The sequence below is a fragment of the Heloderma suspectum genome, chromosome 17 (assembly GCF_057233095.1).
Source record: "Heloderma suspectum isolate Gila_16-S chromosome 17, 16-S_ref, whole genome shotgun sequence".
In the NCBI taxonomy this organism is placed as follows: Eukaryota; Metazoa; Chordata; class Lepidosauria; order Squamata; family Helodermatidae; genus Heloderma; species Heloderma suspectum.
This window is the reverse complement of record NC_139474.1, coordinates 1632354-1653876: the sequence shown is the minus strand read 5'-3', so window position 1 is coordinate 1653876 and position 21523 is coordinate 1632354. Positions and strand designations below refer to the sequence as shown.

At 48.4% G+C, this 21523-nt stretch overlaps 1 protein-coding gene across 2 annotated transcripts; it reads right to left on the bottom strand.

Moving 5' to 3' along the window:
• Positions 1 to 296: 296 nt before the first annotated feature.
• On the bottom strand, positions 297 to 18173 carry PMF1 (polyamine modulated factor 1). 2 transcript variants are annotated; one of them, XM_084823930.1, is made up of 5 exons: positions 17977 to 18173; positions 14219 to 14324; positions 10072 to 10172; positions 8148 to 8343; positions 297 to 5572 (listed from the first exon to the last, which is right to left on the bottom strand). In XM_084823930.1, the coding sequence occupies exons 1-5, from the start codon at positions 18138 to 18140 to the stop codon at positions 5519 to 5521; spliced, it is 621 nt and encodes a 206-aa protein (XP_084680056.1). In that variant the 5' UTR covers positions 18141 to 18173; the 3' UTR covers positions 297 to 5518. The 2 variants fall into 2 exon arrangements, with proteins under 2 accessions (XP_084680056.1, XP_084680055.1); XM_084823929.1 differs by lacking the exon at positions 297 to 5572 and having other exon boundaries at positions 7693 to 8343.
• Positions 18174 to 21523: the final 3350 nt, after the last annotated feature.

Sequence of the window (21523 nt, the reverse complement as noted above, 5' to 3'; positions counted from 1 at the left end):
AGATCTGGGGAGAGGAAAAGGCATGGAGGGCCGCCCTCCTTTGCGCCAAACCCAAATCACTAGCAGAAGTTTGAGAGGAGAGCCAGGCTGAGCAGGCCAGCTCTCTCCAGCGCCACGTCTGCTGCTGAGCAAATGTTGCTCAGGGCTGTGGAACAAGGGCGCCGCCCTGCACCCCTCCGCCCCGCTCCCACAACAGCGTCAGGCTCTGCCTGAGCAGCAGAGATTTCTTCCCCGGTTAAAATAATAACAAACGTTTTTGACACACATAACAAAAATTATGACAAAAACTGAGCACCACAAGTCACCCTTACAAATGATCTTCATAGCTGGTACCACGCCACTATTGCAGGTTGGGGCAGGGGGAGTTGGGAGCCAACAGGGCCTTGCCTGATCTCCTACAATTTAGGAGACATGACAACTTAGGGAAAGAAAAGGAAAAATCCAAGGGAAGGACAGTCAAATCAGGAAGAGCTCAAGTGAAGAGATGCGTCGTGAAGGAGGCGCTCGAAAGTACCAAGAGGAAGCGGGTGAAGACGGCAGGCAGAGGAAGCGTCTGTGTTTGGGAGCTGCAGGAGTAGAAGGTGGCCTGTGGCTGAACAAGGTGACTGGGGCCCGCAGGGCAAAAGGCGTACAGGCAGGGCCACCCCGAGCGTTTTGCTGCCTGAGGCAAAAGACAGAACGGCACCACCTTCCCTACCACAATTCCATGTACAAGAGCCAACCATCCTGGCAGCTGAACCTTGTTTCAATAGGGCAATGCCCTCTACCACACCTAGGGGCAGTAGGGTATCTTAGGGGGCACAGAGCAGGTCAACTGGCATATACAACTCCATCCCTTCCGCGGCCCTCGGCAGCTGCCTGAGGTGGCTGCCTCCCCCTCCCTAATGGCAGGGCCAGCCCTGAGAAAGACGTTGGAGGAGGTTGGGAGCAAAACCACAGATGTTTGAAAGGAAGAGCAAGAAGCTTAACAGGAAGCTGATATGAGAGAATGGTCCGAAGGAGGAATATGAGTGGAACTGGGAGAAAATAAATTCCTCCCATATTATATAATTATTAAATATACGTATGAATTGCTTACAGTAAAAGGATTTTTGAGTGATGTACACAATACAGTATAAGATCATAATTAACTATTGTATATAGCAGACCAGATTACCTCCCTAAGAATGCTTGTTGGAAAAATGGGTTATCAGCCAGGGCCAAAAATCTAGAAGGTGCTTGTCGGATCTGTAGCAGCAGGGAGTTCCTGAGAGCGGGTGCCATGCCGCTAAAGGCCCTACTCCGAGTCATGATGGACTGGACCTCCAAAATGTTGGGTCCCACCAGGAGGGTATCTCCTAATGAGAGCAGCAGCTGAGCAGGCTGGTAGCAGGTGAGGGGATCTCTTAGTCTCCTGGCCTGAGTTCTTTAGGGCTCAGTAAGCAAGTACCAAAACCTTCATCCTGGCCCAGCAGCATTTGGGCAGCCAGTGCAGTTCCTTCAGCATAACCGTAATATGCTGGCGATAAGCTGCTGTCATTACCCACCTGACTGTGGCAATCTGCAGCTTCCAGGAGAACCTCAAGGACACCCCCATGCAAAGTATTCTGCAGTAATCCAGTTGTGAGGTTACCAGCGCATGGGCCACAGTAGCTACCATAGGCATCTGTAGAGCAGTGAGAGGTTTTCTTAATTTTTTAGAACAGGCTAGTAGCTTGTGAGCATTTACAAGACTGTCCTGAGGCATTTGGGCTGCTTCTCCATCTCTGAGCTCAGAAGAACTGCTAAATTTCTGGGGAGCAATGCTACATGTGGACAGGCAGCCACTCTCTGAACAGGGCCAGCGTCAAGGGTAAGCATGGCTGGGCACCTGCCAAGGGCCCACTCCCCAGCAGGCCCACTGAGAAGAGCCCCCTGGACTTACTCCTCCTCACCGTGGCAACCTGCTTGCTCACCTGCTCCTTGCTCTGGCCCGGACAACCATGGTGGTGAGAAGGAGGAGCAGGATGATGCCTCCCCCAACTCGCTCCCTGGCTCTTTGCCTGTCAAGCAAGCAGTAGCAATGATGAGAGAGGAAGAGGAGGAGCAACAGCAGCTGGGGACAAGGGAGACTCACTGAGGGAGGGGCTCACTTGTCGAAGGGCCCTCAAAAAATGGAGCTGGCACTGTCTCTGGGGTCTTAGGGAAGATCCCCCCCGCCCTCGGCCAGGGCTGCATCATGTGATCCCATACAAAGGAGATGCCAGGGTGCTCTCCAGTTCAGGCACTGGCCAGACTGGCATAGTCTAAGCAAGGCTGATGCAAGAGGTGCCTCGGTGTTCAAAGCACTTATTTTTTCCATCAAATAGTGCTCAAGGCACCTAGCCGCAAAAACACAAAACAATCAAAAACACAAACCCTTCACATCACCTTCTTATAATCCCGACAATAATCCCATAATGTTGGTAGGTCAGAACAATGGTCCCCACGCTGTAGATGGCAGAAGTTCAGGTTGAGAGGAAGAGAAGAGTGGGTGGGCTTGATTAAGGCCGCCTAGTGGTCTGAGGCCAGATTCAAAGCAGAGCCTTCCTGCTTCCTAGCTCAGTTCGATCATCACCACTGGAGCACATCAGCTTTACCAAGTCTTCTTCTACCAAAAGGTACGTGTCCCTGTTTGGAAAACTGACACTCCCCAAGAACTGGTGTTGTACAGTGGCTACAAGCAGTTAAGCTCCATTTCAGCCACTCCACATTGCTTGCTTCAGGCTGCTACGTACAACATGGCATGACTATGAATTGCCAAGAGAGGCCAAGCTCTCAGCACACTTTTTCCTGAGTATTAGATCAGGCCTACATGCATCTGCCACAATTCTGCAGAGGTGCAGGGGGAAAGACAAATGCAAAATGCGAGTCTTCACTCCCAGCTCTGATTTATAAACAGTAATCCTAAACCAACAGCTATGAACGTATGCTTGACAGCATGTGGGCAATTCTTGTTGAGGTCTCAGGACCCAGAGAAGTGGCTGGAAACGGTTTAGCATTTTGATCCACTGCCCTTCTCACTCCTCCGACATGCAAACACGTTATGCAAAATAGCTAATTTTAGTGTGTGTGTATGTGTGTGTGTGTGTGTTTGCACAATGGACACAGGTTGCAAAGTTCAGCTTTCCTCAGCACCAGGTGTGCACGAAGGTAGAATTCTAGCATTAGTAAAGAACACACAGCCCTGATTATAAACACAGCATGAGACAGAGTGTCAGCCAGACGGCTTTAAACGTGTTGGCCCCAAGCACATTGTTTGTCTGCCATGAGAGGTCTTCAAGTCTGTGGCGGGCTTGAGGAAAAAGGAGCAACTGGTTGTTTTTGGTGCTCCTCGTCTCCGTGTTACCAGGAGTCCTCAACTGCTTCCCAGCACCTAGATCTCTGGTCTGTAGCCAGAAAAGCTGAGGCTGGCTTGAAGCAGCCCAGCCCTCTCCCAGATGTCCCATGCTGGCCACTGTTGCCACAGGGGATGTGGCACAAGCCAGCTGAAAGTGTGGCTTGGCATCCTGCTCTATATTTATAATGTAACCAAGAAACCCATGTTTACAAAAAATGGGTCAACCTAACATCCAAACACAAAGTTGCCTCTAATTGGGAGCAGATGCTGGAAGTACAGTAGAGACAACCTCCACTTCCAGCTCAATATGGTGCTTCAGCAGAATGGCTTTCAAATCGGGTCTTTGAGCAACCCCTTCATTGTGGACTATGGAGTTTGGGGCAAGGAATTATCTGCCACAGAAGCTCAGCCTCTTGCTGTGGATTGTGGAACATGTTCATATTGCCCACATTCAGTTTAGATGGCCCACTGGGCAGGTGTGTCCATCCCCACCATTATCCATGTAAGCAGAGTGTGCCCAGAACACAGCCAGCATGATCATGCGGCTGGAGATTGCAGGAGAGATTGAGGAAGACATACCTAAAAAACAGCTAGTGCATAATTGCTACAGAGCAGGGCTGGGTGATGTGGTTTCCCCAGGCACTAATGTGCCCCCAGACACCTTCCTTGGGGTCCACAAAGACATCAACTGGCTCCTCCCATTTTTAATTTAAAAAATACTTATTATATTTCCTTACTGGCAGCTGTGATTGCTTCACACAAAATGGGAGCCTCTGGCTGCTGCCATCTTAATTTCCCATGAACACTTCTGGGCAGGTTACTTGTCCTACGTGACTAGCCACGCTCACCCATGGTAGTCATTTTATAGTTGTGCCCATGGCAGTTCCTCAAATTCCAAATGTGTCCACAAGCTCCAAAGGCTGCTTCTCCCTGCCATAGAGGAACCCCAAGATTCCCCAGAAGAAAAGTTGTACCATAGGAAAGCAACTTATACCATGCCAGACCTCTGGCACCTCATGCCCAGACTTGACGTCTCTGCCTACACCCTTGGAAAACATCCCCAGCCCTGCTATCCAAAATACTTTAACTGAAGATGCTAGAGACTGAACCGAAGACCTCCCGCACACAGCGGGTGCAGGCTCCTCCCGAGCTGTGGGCACCCCCGGGCCCCGAAGAGAAAGACGCAGGGCTCTAGTAAGATTACAGTAGAACTGAGGAAGCATTTACAGTGCCTCCAAAATTACAAGGAAGAGGCATGCCAGTATTTCCAAGAACAGGCACAACACACCTATCATGCAATCATATTATGGACTCTATGCCAGGCACACAGAATGGCTTCCACAGATGACAATACTTGAGCTAAAGAAATGCAAGGCAAAAACTGTAACCACATTATTTTAATGCAAATGAAATAGTTCAGCAGGACTATTTCCAAAGCCACAAAGACAAAATATTCCAGAAGGATACCAAGAGGCTTGGATGTGCTCATTAGTCTGGAACTCTGTTGCTGCTCATTTATATATCCAGAACCAACATGTGTTTGCTTCCTGCAAACGAAGGACAAAGAGGGCCTGCTTCGATCCCTCTCAAGGCACCCCAAGGCTTCTAATATGCACATGGAATGTTTTGTGGCAGCCTTAACACTGATTCCTCTCTTGCAGAGCTCTAGGTAGTGCACTGGATATTTTTATCCTGCCTTTTGTGAGAAGTTACACCTAGAAAGAAGCTTTGAGAAGTTTAAGTAGGTGGGATACACAGAGATCCAAGGAGCCGGTTTACCAAAAGAAGAGAGAAGGAACACAAGATGCAGAAGCAGCTGAAAATAGGAGAATACTGGAGTGGGGACTTGCACTTCCTGATGGGGACTCACAAGGATACAAAGACACCATGGCCAACGAACCAACCCTGGGGCTCTGTTAAAAAGGCACACCTTTTTGCGCAGTCCAAATCCCATGAGGTGGTTTTGTCATCCCCGGACACACAGAAAAGGGGTTCTGAAGATGTCCAGCCACAGGAGTGTCCAGGCTAACACTCGGCAAGAATCATATACTGGTGAATCTACCACTACTGCAGACGCTGGCCCGACTAGGTACTCGGGGAATCCCACATGAGAGTGTGTGCAGAGATCTGCATCACGTTTCCCGACACAGATAAGGCTCCATTCCTGAGATGTCAGCAAGCTCAGTGCAGCTTGTCAAGCTCGTTCACAGCCTTTCGGCCTTCTTCAGCAATTGCCTGGAAGGGAGGGAAAAAAAGTAAGTAACAGAAGTCTTATTGAGTTTAAGAGGTTTAATACCTGGCCCTTTCGGGTGTCTACCCTCACAGGACGGCTTACAATAACCAGAACCAATTAAAACACCAAAAACAATCAAATATAAAATGAAAAGTGAATGCAGCCATGTTGGCCAATTTCCCCTTCAAAATCCATCTCTCTCAATACCTTTATCAGAACTGGCCTAATAAAGGCATTACAGTCATATAAAAACAAAGCACCAGCATTTGAAATAGTAATTCCCAGATTCAGAACCCACCTTTAATCTCAACTTCAGAAAACTAATGATATAGGAACAAATTCCTCCGGCATTCTATTCCCAGGCCCCACCCTTGCAGAGAAGCAAGGGGAAAATATATATAATCTAAGCACCCAGGCTCAGAACACAACATTCAGGTTTCTCTCAGAACCAGAAGGTCTCATCCACACAACAGTCTCAAAACAGGTTTAACAGTCATTCCCTTTTCTCAGGGAACCGTAGTTCTGGGTGAAGTGGGATGGGAGACTGGGGATAATCAGCAGCCTCATCAGGCTACAATTTCCAGGATTCTTTGGGGAAAAATCTGAGTTAGTGACATAAAAACTACTAGAAGCTGTTGATCGTATCTTGATCTTTCCCAACCATGGTTCAGGCCTGGTTTGGAGACTGAGACAAACTTTGTTGCCCTGATGGACACCAGGAATTGGACACCGAGGAGAGCATTCCTCTTGGTTCTGCTGGTCCACTTGGTTCTGCTGGTCCACTCAGTTGTCAATACTGCTGCACAAGAGGAAGAGATGGGAAGCGAGACCCCTCCATCAGCTCTGCTGAGAAACTAGCTCCATTTGCTCCTTCTCTCCTTCAACTGTTTCTCTTTATGCCAGTCATCATAACAGCATTGTAATTTTTAAGGACTGGTGCCTTTGCTTCACTCCCTTTTTGTGTGTGTCGCATCTTTTAGATTGTAAGCCTGCGGGCAAGGATGGTCTTGCTTCTTCCTGATCTTGTGTAAGCCACTCCGGGAGCCTTCTGGGCTGAAAAGTGGAGCAAAAAATGCTTGAAATAAAGAATATCCTTCTGGGTTGCCTGGCTGGGAAGGATCAGAGGGCACAGTTTTGTTGTGGCTTTGGTTCTGCTTGGAAAGGTGATCCCTGAAAAGAGTGTTTCAAAGCTTCAGCTGGTACAAAATGTGGCAACCAGACTGCTGTTTGGGGTTGCCTTTTTGGAGCATGCAAACTTTGCAGTGTATTGTGCCCGGGTTCACAGTTCTAGCCAGCCAGCTATGGCCTCAGGAAACTCCATCCCATTCTTGGCCTCCCCCACCCTAGTATTCCATTTTTTAGTAATTAAAAATACAATTTTTATTCCATTTCCAAACAGTCAGCATTCGGGGCACACTCAGCATGCTCAGCCCTTATTACGCTCAACCCTTACGTCCCAAGGACTTAGCCCCCCCCCATGCAGATGTTTTGTAGTTCTGCAAACCTTGGGGTGCCATCCAATCCTCCTGATACCTCCCTCTTGTGCATGGGTGGTCCTGATTTGGCTACATAAGGACTGGCACTTCGAGAACGTATTTACTATTAGTATGAGGCAGCCTCCCCGAACCTGGTGCCCTCCAGATGTGTTGCACAACAACTCCCATCAACCCTGGCCATTGTGACTAGGCTGATGGTTAATGGAAGAGCAGCTGTAGTCCAACGCATCTGGAGGGCACCAGGTTGGGGGTGGCTGGGCTGCAGCGTTCCCCTGGTTTTGTTCCCTCTGCCCTGGCTTCCAGGCTCAGTTCAAAGTGCTGGTTCTTACCTACAAAGCCCTACCACAGCCTGGGGCCAGAATGCCTGGAGGAACGTCGCCTCCCATAAGAACATGCCCACCCACCGCATTCTTCATCTGAGGCCTTGCTTTGCACCTTGTTGACTTTGAAGTATGCCTGGCCAGGGATGTGGGGCAGGGCCTTTCCAGTCATGTCATCCTAGAGAGGCCTGGTTGGCTTCCTCTTTTGGCCATTAAGTGAACCGCAAATACATTTTTATTTCACCAAACATCTGGTTTGACTTAAGTTCCTCCCTTGTTGTTGTTCAGTTGTTAAGTCGTGTCCGATTCTTTGTGACCCCATGGACCAGAGCACGCCAGGCCTTCCTGTCTGGTTCCTCCTTACTGTTTGATTATGTTTTACCTGGCTACATTTTGAAGTTCTGTTTTTTACTGTTATATTGCAATTGTATTTTTATGGTTGTGAACTGCCTTGTGGCCCAAAGGATGAAAGTATAGATGCTTTTGTAAATACATAAGTAAAAATAAATAAAAGATGCCCCAACTTTTAGAAAGGTAAGGCTCAGTAAGCCCAGGTTTGTAAAACAGTCACACTCCTACTTCCTTGTGCTGAGTACAAACTGCTGCCAGGTGAGCAGGGAGGGAAGGTTTCGCGAGGTGGAAGGCAACTTGTTTCGTGGGGCTGATCTTCTCTCCTTTCAGGCTGTTGATGTGCCGCAGGTGATTTAGCATGATACATACGGGCTAACAAAGTGTGGACGTATTTCCAAGACTGCACTAACCTGCCACTCCTCCTTGCGTTTTTGGATCTCCTCCTGCAGATCTTCAATTCTCTTTCGACCAGTCAGCACAGTTTGGGCCAGCCTGGCGTTCCCCTTTTCCTTCTCTTTTAGAGACTTCTGGAGAAACTTGCGCTGTTTCAGAAAGTATGGCACAACAACACTACGGACATCTTCCTCTGGGATTCCACTGGGGCGCCTGAATTCAGAGACATGGCAAAAGTTCAGAACAGAGGTACAGGCAGAGGCAGATTAGGTTAAAGTTTTAGGGCTTTGCTGAGTGTTCTCAGTCTGTAGTTCCAGGATTGAGGAAGCCTTTGGCTGCCAGTTAACTACCTATAGCTGATCAATACTCTTTAAACAAAGTGTACACTAAAACTGCTTTAGGTGGATTCAATTTTGATTTTGTACTAACAAGAATTAGTAAAGGAAAATCTTTTTTATCCATTTCTTTATTTTTATTAGAAATCATAGAATCATAGAATAGTGGGGTTGGAAGGGGCCTATAAGACCATCGAGTCCAACCCCCTGCTTAGTGCAGGAATCCAAGTAAGAGCATCCCTGACAGATGGCTGTCCAGCTTCATCTTGAATGCCTCCAGTGTGGGAGAGCCCACCACCTCCCTAGGTAATTGGTTCCATTGTCGTATTGCTACAAAATATATTTGTAGCATCCCATTATAATATATTGTGCATATAAAAACACTTTTTGTCATTAAACAGAGCACTGCTAAAGATTCTTAGATCTTAACAGCTTAAAAAGGAGAGATCTCATTCTAAGTACCAAGTTCCCCATTCAATACTGAACAGGCTATTCAGCTGACAGGTATACAGGCCTGGTGAGCTTCTAAGAAGAAGCCCCCACATTCTAAAATCAGCACATACTTTTTATGTAGAAATTACTTCATAGTTAATATTATCTACTATGGCATAAATTAGGGCTTAGTCTTAATTATTTCATTGTTATTACACATTCCTAAAAAATGAGAGCATATACATATACCTTTCAGGCTAGAAAGGTTTTGAAGTCTACCTCTGAGAAGAAAATTCCTTGTTCAAAATTTGCCAATTAAACTTGAATCTATACATTTTTCTAGACATCTGTATATCAAGCTTTTTTGAGATGTATACCTTAGTCTTTTTTGCTCATTAATTGATAAGCGAAAACTTTAAGTACATTTTTGACCTAGAATAATACAGCCTCACAGCTGTTCATTATTCAAATAACTTTTTGGCCCAAGTGATAGGGCTTTAGCTCAATATTTTCTCTCTGGATACCATCCATGTCGACTTGACCAGTATTTTTTATGCCAGCTACCCAGAATTCATTGTGAACCTGTATTTTCTCTTTAATGCAATTACTACTTTTTAACTTATTTACATGTTCAAGTTCTTAATTATTTACCATTAAACACTGGGCATCTGCATTTCATAAGAAGGCATCTTATATTGTTTTAAGAGAGGTGGATTAGCATTTTCTCAATAGTCTTCCCAGCAAGTCCAATAAAAAGACCAGCTATTTCCTAAAATCCAGGAAAATTATACAGCCCTGAATTCATCTGCTCTCTCATGTTTGGGAATGTGCACGTGTGTATATGCAATGTCCACACTTTGATGCAGAAGCCCAGGTGCAAGGCTGGTGTTGCAGGAGATATAATTGATCTGTGACATTTCATAGAGCTCAGCTTTTCATGCAGGAAGCCCAAGGTTCAATCCCCATCATTTCCAACTGAAGGGACTCGGGTAACAGAGCTGCTCTGTATGAAATGAGTTTAGAGGCAATCTATCGGAAACTGGGGACAAACAATGTAGAGGAGGGGCTTTACAGAAGCTTCTAAATGGCCCCTGTGAAAAGAGACTGTGGGACCAAACAGGACTCTGGTTTGATCCAGACAGGCAGTTCTTTTATCAAATGAATCATCCCATACCATGCAGGAGTTTCCCGGTCCTTTGCTCCGCCCACAAGCTTATCCAGTGATTCAAACAGCACTACGAGATTCCCTTCTTCCTTCAGCTCTTGGATCTCCGCCTGCACAAAGAAAAAACACAAAAGCTCCAGCTTCACAAGACAGGGAAGTCAAGGTGATCCCCCATGTCTGCATAGTAGATGATGGAGATTGCGCGTGAACTACTCTGTGCTTCTTGCAATGAATGCCAACCCGCACCCGCGGAATGTAGTCTGTCATTTTCATTTACTCCCCACTAAAGAGGGAGAAGCCAGAGACAATGTCTATAAAACGCAACAACGCAGAGGGACCCAAAATGATTCACAGCTTGTAATTTATGCCTCTGGCTGCTGGGGCCAATTGGGCTGCACAGTCTCTCCTCCCCTTCAGCTGCATCCACAGGGAGTGGGGGCAATGGGGTGCTAGATGGCTGACATTCAGGGCTGGGCAAGTAGGAAGCTGCTCATCTAGCCCAGACCTGAGCAATTCACTGAGGGGAGGCAGGGCATTTCACCTCCCTCTCTAGGTGGGATTGGATAGTTGTGAGCCTCACATTGCCCTAAGCTCAGTTGACACTCTCAGCACACATTCTCCATTTCAGGGACCTGACCCCTCTGGGACTGAAAAAGAGTCCACAGCTATGTGTGAGATTAACTAGTACCCGTGGAAGCATTTCCTCTGCTGGCCCTAATAAACCCACACCCCAGGATTTTTTGTTTCAAGGGGGCAAGAGTCCTTAAAAGTTGACAGTGTCCTGGACTAGAGGGGAGCAAATCAGGCAAGTTTTATGGCGCACATCCTGGCCCCTACCCCACAGCAGCATAAGCTCTCAGGGGCTCAAGCATGCCAGTCCCCCAACCCCTCATTTGCCTTTTTTCCTTTAGAAGGACACTTAACTGCCCTCACTGTTCAGTATCTCCTGGAGGACAAGGGACATGCTCAGTCCTTGTCAGACTCGGGATTTTCTGACTTGTTTAAATAAACTAATACACTGGGGCATATACCTGGGTAGTCTGTGAAGTCTCCAAAGGCCCCTACCTTGCCTGTGGGTGGCTCTATTTCACTGCCCAACCAATAGACATAGGACCAGAAAGTTTGCTATTAGAACTTTCCAGAACAGAAGAAAAAAGTTGCAGGAAATAGAACAGGCGAGTCACACTGCGAGTTTGCTCCACCAAGAGTTAATAATGGAAGCTAAGTTCTGAACAAAGTTTGTAGATTTTTGTCTGCCTTCCTTCACTCTCATATAATTAGATACTTTTAAATATTTTTATTTTATTTTAAGGATTTATACCCCACCCTTCAATAAAATTCTCAGGGTGTCTTACAAAATTTAAAAACACAACAGAACAAATATACAAAAAATAAGCTAAAAACAGAACTCTAAACAATGGTATGCCATTACATCTCAACTGACTGTATGAAATCAAGGAGACATTCAAACACGGAAGTGTTATAGTGGGTGACTTCAATTGCCCCCAGATTGGCTGGATAAATGCATGTTCCAATCATGACAAAGGGGTTAAATTTCTCAAATGTCCAGAACAACTGTGCCCTAAAACAATTGGTCATGGAACGAACCAGAGGGGAAGTGACCCCGGACTTAATCCTAAATGGTGCTGCCCAGGGTCTGGTACAAGACGTAAGCGTAGTTGAACCAACTGGAAACAGTGATTGGTGCTATCAAACTTAATTTATATTTAAGTGGGAAATTGCCAAGGAAGTCCAACAGAGTCACATTTGACTTTAAAAGAGGAAACCTCTCTAAAATGAGGGAAATGGCAAAAAGGAAGAGTCGAGATCATTAAATCTCTCCAAAACGCTTGGAGAAAACCACAGTAATGTAAGCCCAGGTAGAATGTATACCGCAAATCAGGAAAGGAAGCACCAAGTCACCAACTCTGTGAAAGACTGTCACAGAGAGGAAGGCCAGGCTCTCTTCTTGATCATCCCAGAATGCAGGACCCGGAATAATGGGCTCAAGTGACAGGAAGTCAGATTCCGGCTGAACATCAGGAAAAGCTTCCTGACTGTCAAGAGCCATATGACAATGGAGCCAATGACCTAGGGAGGTAGTGGGCTCTCCCACACTGGAGGCATTCAAGAGGAGGCTGGACAGCCATCTGCCAGGGATGCTCTGACTTGGATTCCTGCACTGAGCAGGGGGTTGGACTCGATGGTCTTATAGGCCCCTACTATTCTATGATTCTATGTCCAAGAGGTCACTAGCATGACTAATAAGGAAGCCATTAGAGAAAATAAGGCTTCCTTCAGAAAACAAAAGTCTTGCCCAAATCAGGAGAACAAAAAGGAGCACCAACTTGCACAAAGGCGATGCAAGCAGACAAGAGATACAAAAAAAAAAAAAATTGAGGAGCTACTGTGAGGCAGTAGTTAGTGTTGGACTGGGAATTGGGAGATTTGGGTTCTAGTTTCTGCTAGATTCCACTTGGCCATGAATCTCACTGGGTGACTTTGGGCCAAGCCCTAACTCTTAGCCTAACCTACCTCACAGGGTTGTTATGAGGATAAAATGGAGAGGAGGAGGACTATGTAAGCGGCCTTGGGTTCTTTGCAAGAGGAAAAAAAAAGTTTTTGTATTTTATATTGTTTTATTGTGTGCTTTTTGGTTTTAATTTTTGTGAACCACCCAGAGAGCTTTGGCTATTGGGCGGTATAGAAATGAAATAAATAAATAACATCGAGGCTAATAATAAAGAATTATTTAAATATATCAGAAGCAGGAAACTAGCAAGGGAGGCAGTTGGACCACTGGATGACAGTGGAGTTAAAAGAGTATTAAAGGAGGATAAGGTGATTGTGGAGACGCTGAATGAAATCTTTCCTTCACTGCAGAAGATATAAGGCCTCCAAAAGTATCTCCAAACTGGGAGGATGGGCTTTAAATGGCAAATGCAGTTTGCCATAAATGTAAAGTGATGCATGTTGGGGCTAAAAATCCCAACTTTGCATATAAGCTGATTGGATCTGAGCTAGCAGTGACTGGGGTTGTAGGGACAGCTGGGTGAAAAAGGCACATTCCATGTTGGGCATAGTTAGGAAAGGAATTGAAAATAAAACTGCCAATATCATATTGCCCTTATCCAAATCTATGGTGCAACCACACTTGGAATAATGTGTAAAGTTATGATTGCCACACCTAAAAAAGGATATTGTAGAGTTGGACAATGTACAGAAAATGATCAAGGGGCTGGAGGAAATTTTTGTTTACAGTATTTGGGGTTTACAGTATTTGGGGCTCCTTAGAGAAAAATGGTAATGGCAGACATTATAGAGGTGTAAAAATTATGGATGGGGTGAAGAAAAGTGGATAGAGATACTTTTTCTCCCTCTCTCGTAATATTAGAACTCAATGGGGTCATTCTGTGGAACTGAATGGTGGGAGATTCAGGACAGATACAATGAAGGACTTCTTCACACAGCGCATACTTAAAACTATGGAATTCACTTCCACAAGATGTTGTGATGGTCACCAATCTGGATAGCTTTAAAAGGGGGCTAGGCAAACTCACAGAGGAGAAGCCTATCAATGGCTACTAGGCATGATGGCTATATGCTACCTCAAGGCTCAGAGGAAGCATGCCTGTGTACACCAGTTGCTGGGGAACATGAACGAGAGGGTGCTGCTGCACTCATTTCCTGCTTGTGGGTTTCCCACAGGCAGCTAGTTGGCCAATGTGAACAGAATGCTGGACTAGCTAGATCCTTGGTCTTCTCATGCGTAGAGTGGCCTGGTAGCCAGCCAGCTGGGCAGCTAGCTAATTAATTAATTAATTAAATGTGTCCTATATTTGATGTAATTTTTAGTTGTGATACATCATTTTGTAATTTAGAAGTGATCTCCCCCAAATCAGCATATAGAGAAATTTTAGGGGATTATATTTAGAACTGTGTTAATATCAGATCTCCTCTAACATTTGTCCCCAATTTGGGGGTGTGACTTAATAGGCAAAATGCTACAGGGAAGGTCTAAGGGTTAATCTGAAACAAGCTTGTTACTGTTTTTTTTCCAAACTGACAGCCTTTTCCCATTTCTTGAAAATAGGAACTGCTAGTTGTGTTGAAAAATATAAGGAATGGTCTTGGGTGTTGTTTCCTTGGCTCTCACCTGAACTGAGCTTTGCAAATGGCATAGAAACTGATTATAAATACACTTCGTGAGTTCAGGCTGTGCTCTGTAGAGACGCTTGTAGCACTTTACAAACTGTTGGTACCTACAGGTAGAGAAAGAACAGTTCTGATTACATTTTTAAAATACCATATACCAAACTGGAAGGAGTCCCTTTCAATGCTAGTTCTCATCTGCTACTTCCTCCACCCCAGAGCCTCCCTTAAATGGCCTACAAGGTCCCCTCCAAGTCTATGATTCTGCTATAGAAGAGAAGGAAGTTAACTGAGTTCATAAGCGACTCTCTGGTGGATCTGCACAGGGGTCCATCTAATACAGCATCCTTTTTCAAACAGCATCCAGGCATATGTTTGTGGGAAGATGTCAAACAGGGCATCTTTCCCCTTTCTGCTTTGGTATCTGATATCCAGAGGAAGACTGCCCTTGAATATGGAGGTTCCATTAAGCTACGAAGGCTCATAGACATTGCCAGACCCTACCTGTCTGCATGATGTTTACCTAACTCCCTTTTAAAAGCCATCTAAGCCAGGAGCCACATCATGGGGCAGTGAGTTGCACAAGTGAACACATACATTACCACATTCACAGCCCAATACTAGGCATGTTACGTCTAGCATGTCCCCTCCCTCCCGTAGGCCATGCACCACCAATTTCCTTATGGGAAGACTCCTGATGAGGCTTCAACAGTTATGCTCACCATGACAAATGTAGAACTGCCCTCTGGGGAGCATGACAACTGAAAACCCTTCATAGAATCAAGAGTCGGATGCGACCCTGGGGGCCATTTAGTCCACTTAGTTCAATGCAGGATGCGACTACAGTATCCCTGGCGGGTGGTCTCTCTCTCACTGGAGGTATCTGAGCAGGGGCTGGATGGCCACCACTACCTGAGGTAGTCTGTTCCACTATCAAACATTTCTTACCATTGGGAAACCTGCTTCCAGAGCAACAAAGAACAACCCGTCTCCATCACCTGCATGATAGCCCTTCAGAAACTTGAAAACTGCTATCATGTCTCCCCTTAATCTTCTTTTCTCCAAGCTAAACATACCCAGTTCCTCCAACCATGGTTACTCTTCTCTGTACACACTCCAGTTTGTCTGCCTTTTTCTTATGATGTAGCACCCAGAACTGGATAAAGTACTCCCAAGGCAGCCTGGCCAGTACAGAATAGAGTAGAACTATAGTCCTATGCAGGCATTTTCTTATAGCACATGTAGAGTTAAACTGGGACCCAGCTGCTATTACAGATATTTTGTGTGTTTAGTGTGAAAATCTGAAAGGGGCTTGTATGCACGTTTGGCAGAACACACTTACAAAGCACCCTGCAATCACAAACCCTGATAAGGCCGGGCTCACAAACACAGGGACCTCTATAAGCTCATTCAGCCAAACGCACTTACAAACCCCTTTCAGATTCTAAAAGCAGCCAGGCATGTGGGGACACTGGGGGTGGGGTTTACATATGCACCCACATCTCTTCTCCAGTTTCACCCTTCATGTGTTGCAGGTGAATGCCTGCATAGGACTTCGTACTTCCTACAGTCTGGACACTATGTTTGTGTTAATGCAGCTCAAGATTGCATTTGCTTTTTAGGACCTGTATTATTTATTTATTGGATATGTAGCCCCCTAAGGAAATGGCACTCAAGGTGGCTCACAATCATAAATAAAAACTTGATGAAAACAAATACATTAAAAGCACAATTAAAAACACAAGCTGCTGACTGTTCAGCTTGTGATTCACCAGGTCACCTAGGTCCTTTTCACATGTACTGTTGCCAGGCTAAGGCTCACCCATCCTACACTCATGCCTTTAACCTTTGTACCTTAAGACACTTAACCTTTGTATCTCAACACAAGACTTTGTTTATCTCTGTAAAATTTCATCTTGTTGGTTTCATCCTAGTACTTCAGTCTGTCAAAATAATTCTGAACCCTGATTCCATCTTCTGTGATAAGCATTGTCTCTACACCTTGATCTAAGAGAGCAATCCTCTGTCCCAGAGAAAGAGTCGGGGGGGGGGGGGCGCATAGGGTACTTTAGATTTCTGGATCTGAGGTTGGAGACAGTGCTCAGACCTTTGAATCCGGGGTCCCCTCCCCCTCGCAGCTGGCATGGAGAGAACAGCACCGGCAACCTCAGAGGGAAGGGAAAGGGAGAATGCTGGTGGGTGCAGAGGGCTTAGGCCGCATTCCCAGGACTCCCCAGCCTCCATCCCTCCCCGATGCCACAGTTAAGACAGAAGTAAATGCCCATCTACCTAAATTGCAGCGTGGGACATGCAGCAGAGGTGAGTTCGGAGGCTCTTGAGTACTGAGGGCAGATCCAATAGGCTTGTGCCCCAAGTCTCTTAGCTTTGAAGCTGCAGAGCTCAACAGAAATTGCCCTGGCAGCTTCGCAGCAATGCCCAGCCCCTCCCCAGCTCCAAGATTGGGAGGAATGCTGGGGCTGGGGAGAGGAACTACGCCCCCTCCTCTTTCCTACAGGAGGAAACGGGCTTCCTGCAACCACTGCTGGGCACCGGGGTCCCGAGTCCTGAAGCTCACCCACTCTCTGCCTCCCTTTCCTGTGGGAGAGGTGGCTCCATCAGCTGCAGCTCAGCAGGACTGCGAGCCCCGCTGCCAAGCACAGGTTGAGGCAGGAATGCTCCCCGCCTGGCAGCCGCTGTTCTGGCTGTGCACAGCGAGGCCGGCCTCAAACAGTGTCATCTCTTCCTGCAAATGTGTTTGGGTATTACATGCGGGTCTCCTAGGAAGGACTTGGGACCTCAAAGGCAAGAGATAAAGGATGGGAGTGAATTCCGTGCCTTTCGCGAGGAAGGGGTGGCGGGGTGTGCGGCGCCACCTTCTCAAAGCAGCCTGCGACCCTTCCCGGCACAGCATCGGCCCTTCCTCAGCCTGGTGCCCTCCGGATGTGCAGGACTGCAACTCCCATAGTTCTGCGCTGGCTGGGGCTGATGAGCACTGCAGAACTGTGTGCACAGTTCTGGTCATCACACCTAAAGAAATATACTGTCGAGCTGGAAAAGGTGCAAAAAAGGTAACCTAAAATAATCAAAGGGCTGAAGCATCTCCCCTATGAAGGACGGTTACAACAGCTGGGATTGCTGCTCTCGGAAAAAAGGGAGGATAAAGGAAGACATGACAGAGGGCTACAACATTCTGCCTGGTGTGGAGAAAGTGGCGTGGGAGACAGTTTTCTCCCCCTCTCATAACATTAGAACCCGGGGTCACCCTGCGAAGCGGAATGGTGGGAGCCTCAGGGCAGATCAAAGCCAGGGCTTCTTCACACGGTGCAGGGTGAAACTATGGAACTCGCTGCCACAGGACGTCGTGGCGGCCGCGACTTCGGGTGGCTTTCCAAGGGGCCTGGGCGCGCCCCTGGAGGGAAGGGCTACCAACGGCTGCGAGTCCTGCGGGCGCTGTCTGTGGCCCCTCCAGGCCCAGCGGCGGGGAGCCTATTGCGCCAGTTGCGAGGGGGCGCTGTGCGCTCAGGCCCTGCTTGTGGGTCCCCGGCTGGCCGGCCCCTGGGTGAGCAGAACGCCGGAGCGGCCCGGCCCCAGCCCCGGCGCTCTCCTGTGCTCGCGGCCACGGCGGAAGCAAGTCGCGCGAGAACCCTCCCCGGATCTCGCGAGGCCTCCTCCCCGGGCCGGGCTCGTCGCGCGCGCCGACTCGCGCGGAACCTCGGGCCCCGCCGGAAACCCTCGCGAGATCTGCCCCGAGGCCGCGCTCACCCGCCGGGCTCCAGCGTTCGCAAGAAAAGGGCCACGATGTAGTCCAAGATCTGCTCCCGGCCGAGGTTCCCCTGAGGGGCCGGACGTGCGGCGGCGGCGGCGGCGGCGGCGGCCTCCCCATCCCCCTCAGCGGGGTCCATCTTCCCGGCTGCCTCAGCCGCCATTTCGGCCCGCCAAAACTACGAATCGGTAGCTCCGCCCACTGAGGCCCGCGCGCAGCTTCTGATTGGCTGAGCGTCCGCGGCCCCGCCCACGCGGCCCGTCGCGCGAGCGAAGGGGCGGGCGTGACATGGTTTCCTTTCATTGGGCGCAGTGCCCCGCGTTTGGTGCCCGATGGGCAGGCTTGGCCAAGCGCGCCCCCTAGCGCCCGGCCTCGTCCGGCAGCGCCCGGGGCCGGCTTGCGGGGCGGCCTGTGCCTGGCCGCGGCCTCCCCGGGCTTGGCGGGCGCGCTGCGGGCCGCGGAGGGGATTTGCCGCTCGGCGCCACTGCTGGAGGAGTCCAGCGGCGGGAGGGCCTGGGGCATCTCTGCGCCAGCCTGAAGCCCTGCATTTGAAGCGGGGCTTTCTGCTTCGGGTTTAAACGCAGGACCGCCACGGACTCCCTTCACGTGCGCTTCCTGGAAGCGAAGCCCTGCGAGGAGAGGCTGAAGGAGCCGGGCCGGTGTAGCCCGGGGAAGAGACGGCTGGGGGGAGACAGGGCGGCGCTCTTCAAGCCCTTGGAAGGCCAGGACCTCTTCCCGATCATCCCGGAGCGCAGGACACGGAATCACGGGCTCAAGGGGCGGAAGCCGGATTCCGGCTGAGCATCAGGGAAAGCCTCCTGGCTGCTGGAGCCATCCGACAACGGAACCGATTCCCTGCGGAGGCGGCGGGCTCTCCCACGCCGGAGGCCTTCAAGACGCGGCTGCACAGCCACCTGTCAGGGACGCTCTGGCTGGGATTCCTGCGCTGAGCAGGGGGCTGGACTCGATGGCCTTGCAGGCCCCTTCCAACCCCACGGTTCTAGCAGTCTATGATTCCTCCCCTGCTCCTTCTCCCTGTAGCTGAGCCTCCCGTTCTCATTCATGGATCTCGCTCCTCGCTGCTTTCCCTCTCTTCACGGAGGGAACTCAAGCGGAACACGTTGGGGCAATTTGACAGCTCATGATCTGCGATCTGCTTAAAAGCGGACCCGAGGGCATTTAGTGCAGGAGACGCCCTGGAGGGTCACGGCGTCATGTCAAGAGCCCGCAAACTTCCATGAAGAAGCCCTCTCAGTCGCAGGATAAGAGCGCCGTGTGATGAAGCACCTAATGAAGCCGCCACTGCCTAGCTTTAGGACTTGCCTGTGGTGTAATGTGGAGAAACTGCTGGCAGTTACCAGCAACCCTATTCCAGAACTCCCTGTGTTAGACATGCCTGCCAGTGACAGGACAGTTGTGTTTGCTCCGCAGCGATGGGAACCCCTAGGCAGAGGGGCCCCTTGAAGCAGAGCAACAGCCAGAACTCTCTGGTTTGTGAACCCAGACGTTGCACCAGACCACAACAAGGCTTCCTCAATCAAGGCCTGGCATGCTTTTGCACCCTCCTTCCCTTGCACCCTTCTGGCACTTCTCTCATTGCAAAACATAATCAGAAGAACATTAGAAGAGCCCTGCTGGATCAGACCAAGGGTCCATCTAGTCCTGCGTTCTGTTCAGTGACCAACCAGCTGTCAAGTAGGAACCACAAGCAGGACACAAGCACAACAGCACCTCCTGCCCATGTTCCCCAGCAACTACTGTACATAGCATCACTGCCTCTGGCACTGGAGGTAGCACGTAGCCATCAGGACTAGTAGCCATTGATAGTCTTTTCCTCCAGGAATTTGTCCAACCCGTTTTTAAAGCCATCACTACATCCTTTGGTAGTGAATTCGATACTTAAACCACATACACGCTGTGTGAAGAAGTCCTTCCCTTCCTCTGTCCTGAATCTCCCACCAGTCAGCTTCATAGGAGGACCCTGGGTTCTAGTATTTTGAGAGAGGGAGAAAAGTGTCTCCCTATCCCACACCAGGAATAATTTTGTAGACCTCCATCATATCTCCCCTTACCCTCCTTTTTTTCCCCAAGCTAAACAATCCCAGCTGTTGTAACCTTCTCTTACAGGGGGATATTCCAGCCCCTTGATCATTTTAGTTGTCCTTTTCTGCACTTTGCCCAGCTTTACAATATCTTCTTTTAGGTGCGGTAACCAGAACTTTACAAGTATTCGAAGTGTGGCCACACCATACATTTGTATAGGGGCAATATATTGGCAGTTCTATTCTCAATCCCTTTTTTAATGATGTCTAACATGGAGTTTGCCTTTTTTTCCAGGAGCTGCACACTGGGTTGACATCTTCACTGAGCTGTCCACCACAACCCCAAGATCTCTATCCTGGTCGGTCACCACTAGCTCACATCCCATCAGGCTATACTTGAAGTTGGGATTTTTTGCCCCAACGTGCATCACTTTACTCTTGCTTACACTGAACTGCATTTGCCATTTAGGTGCCCATTCTCCCAGTTTGGAGAGATCCTTTTGGAGCTTTTCACACTCCGTTTGTTTTAACCGCCCTAAATAATTTGGTGTCATTAGCAAACCTGGCCACTTCACTGCTCATTCCTAATTCCAGATCACTCATGAACAGGTTGAAAAGCATTGGTTCTAATACAGATCCCTGTGGGACCCCACTATTTACTTCCCTCCATTGGGAGAAAGATTGAAGGCAAAAGGAGAAGGGGACGGCAGAGGATGAGATGGCTAGATAGCATCACCGATGCAATGAATATGAACTTGAGCACGCTCCGGGAGAGAGCGCAGGACAGGAAGGCCTGGCGTGCTATGGTCCATGGGGTCACGAAGTCAGACACATCTTAACGACTGAACAACAAATTGGGAGAATTTACCATTTATTCCTACTCTTTGCTTTCTGTTCTGTAACCAGTTACTGATCCATAAGAGGACCTGTCCTCTTTTTCCATGACTGCTAAGTTTGCTCAGGAGTCTGGTGAGAGACTTTGTCAAAAGCCTTTTGGAAGTCCAAATAAACAGTGTCTACCAGATCACCCATCTACATGTTTATTGACACTCTCAAAGAACGCTAAAAGGTTAGTGAGACAGGACTTGCCTTTGCAGAAGCCGTGTTGACTCTTATGGCAGAAAAGTGTATATGGGAGGGAATCTGAAAGTGCAAGTGCAAGACAGAGTGTGTCAGCCCAAAATCCCCTCATGTAACTCCAGACCATGGTTTGGCATTATGTCTTAACTAGTTAATTGACTTGTCTTCTCTGGAACCTCAGTATCACCATGGAACCCTCACATAGTGCAGAGGATTGCACATACATGTGTACTGCAGTTTCATTCAGCCTCACCCAAACATACTCCAGCTGCCCTTCCAGGTGAAGAGGGGTTAGTGGGTGGGTTTGTAGGCAGGCTGTATACCTTTCAGGTCACTTCACTCACCATCAGCCCTCTGCCAAAGAACCCCAACTCTCTCCAAGGAGCACAGCCTGAAAGCCACTGGTCTCTAGAGCCACTCAGTC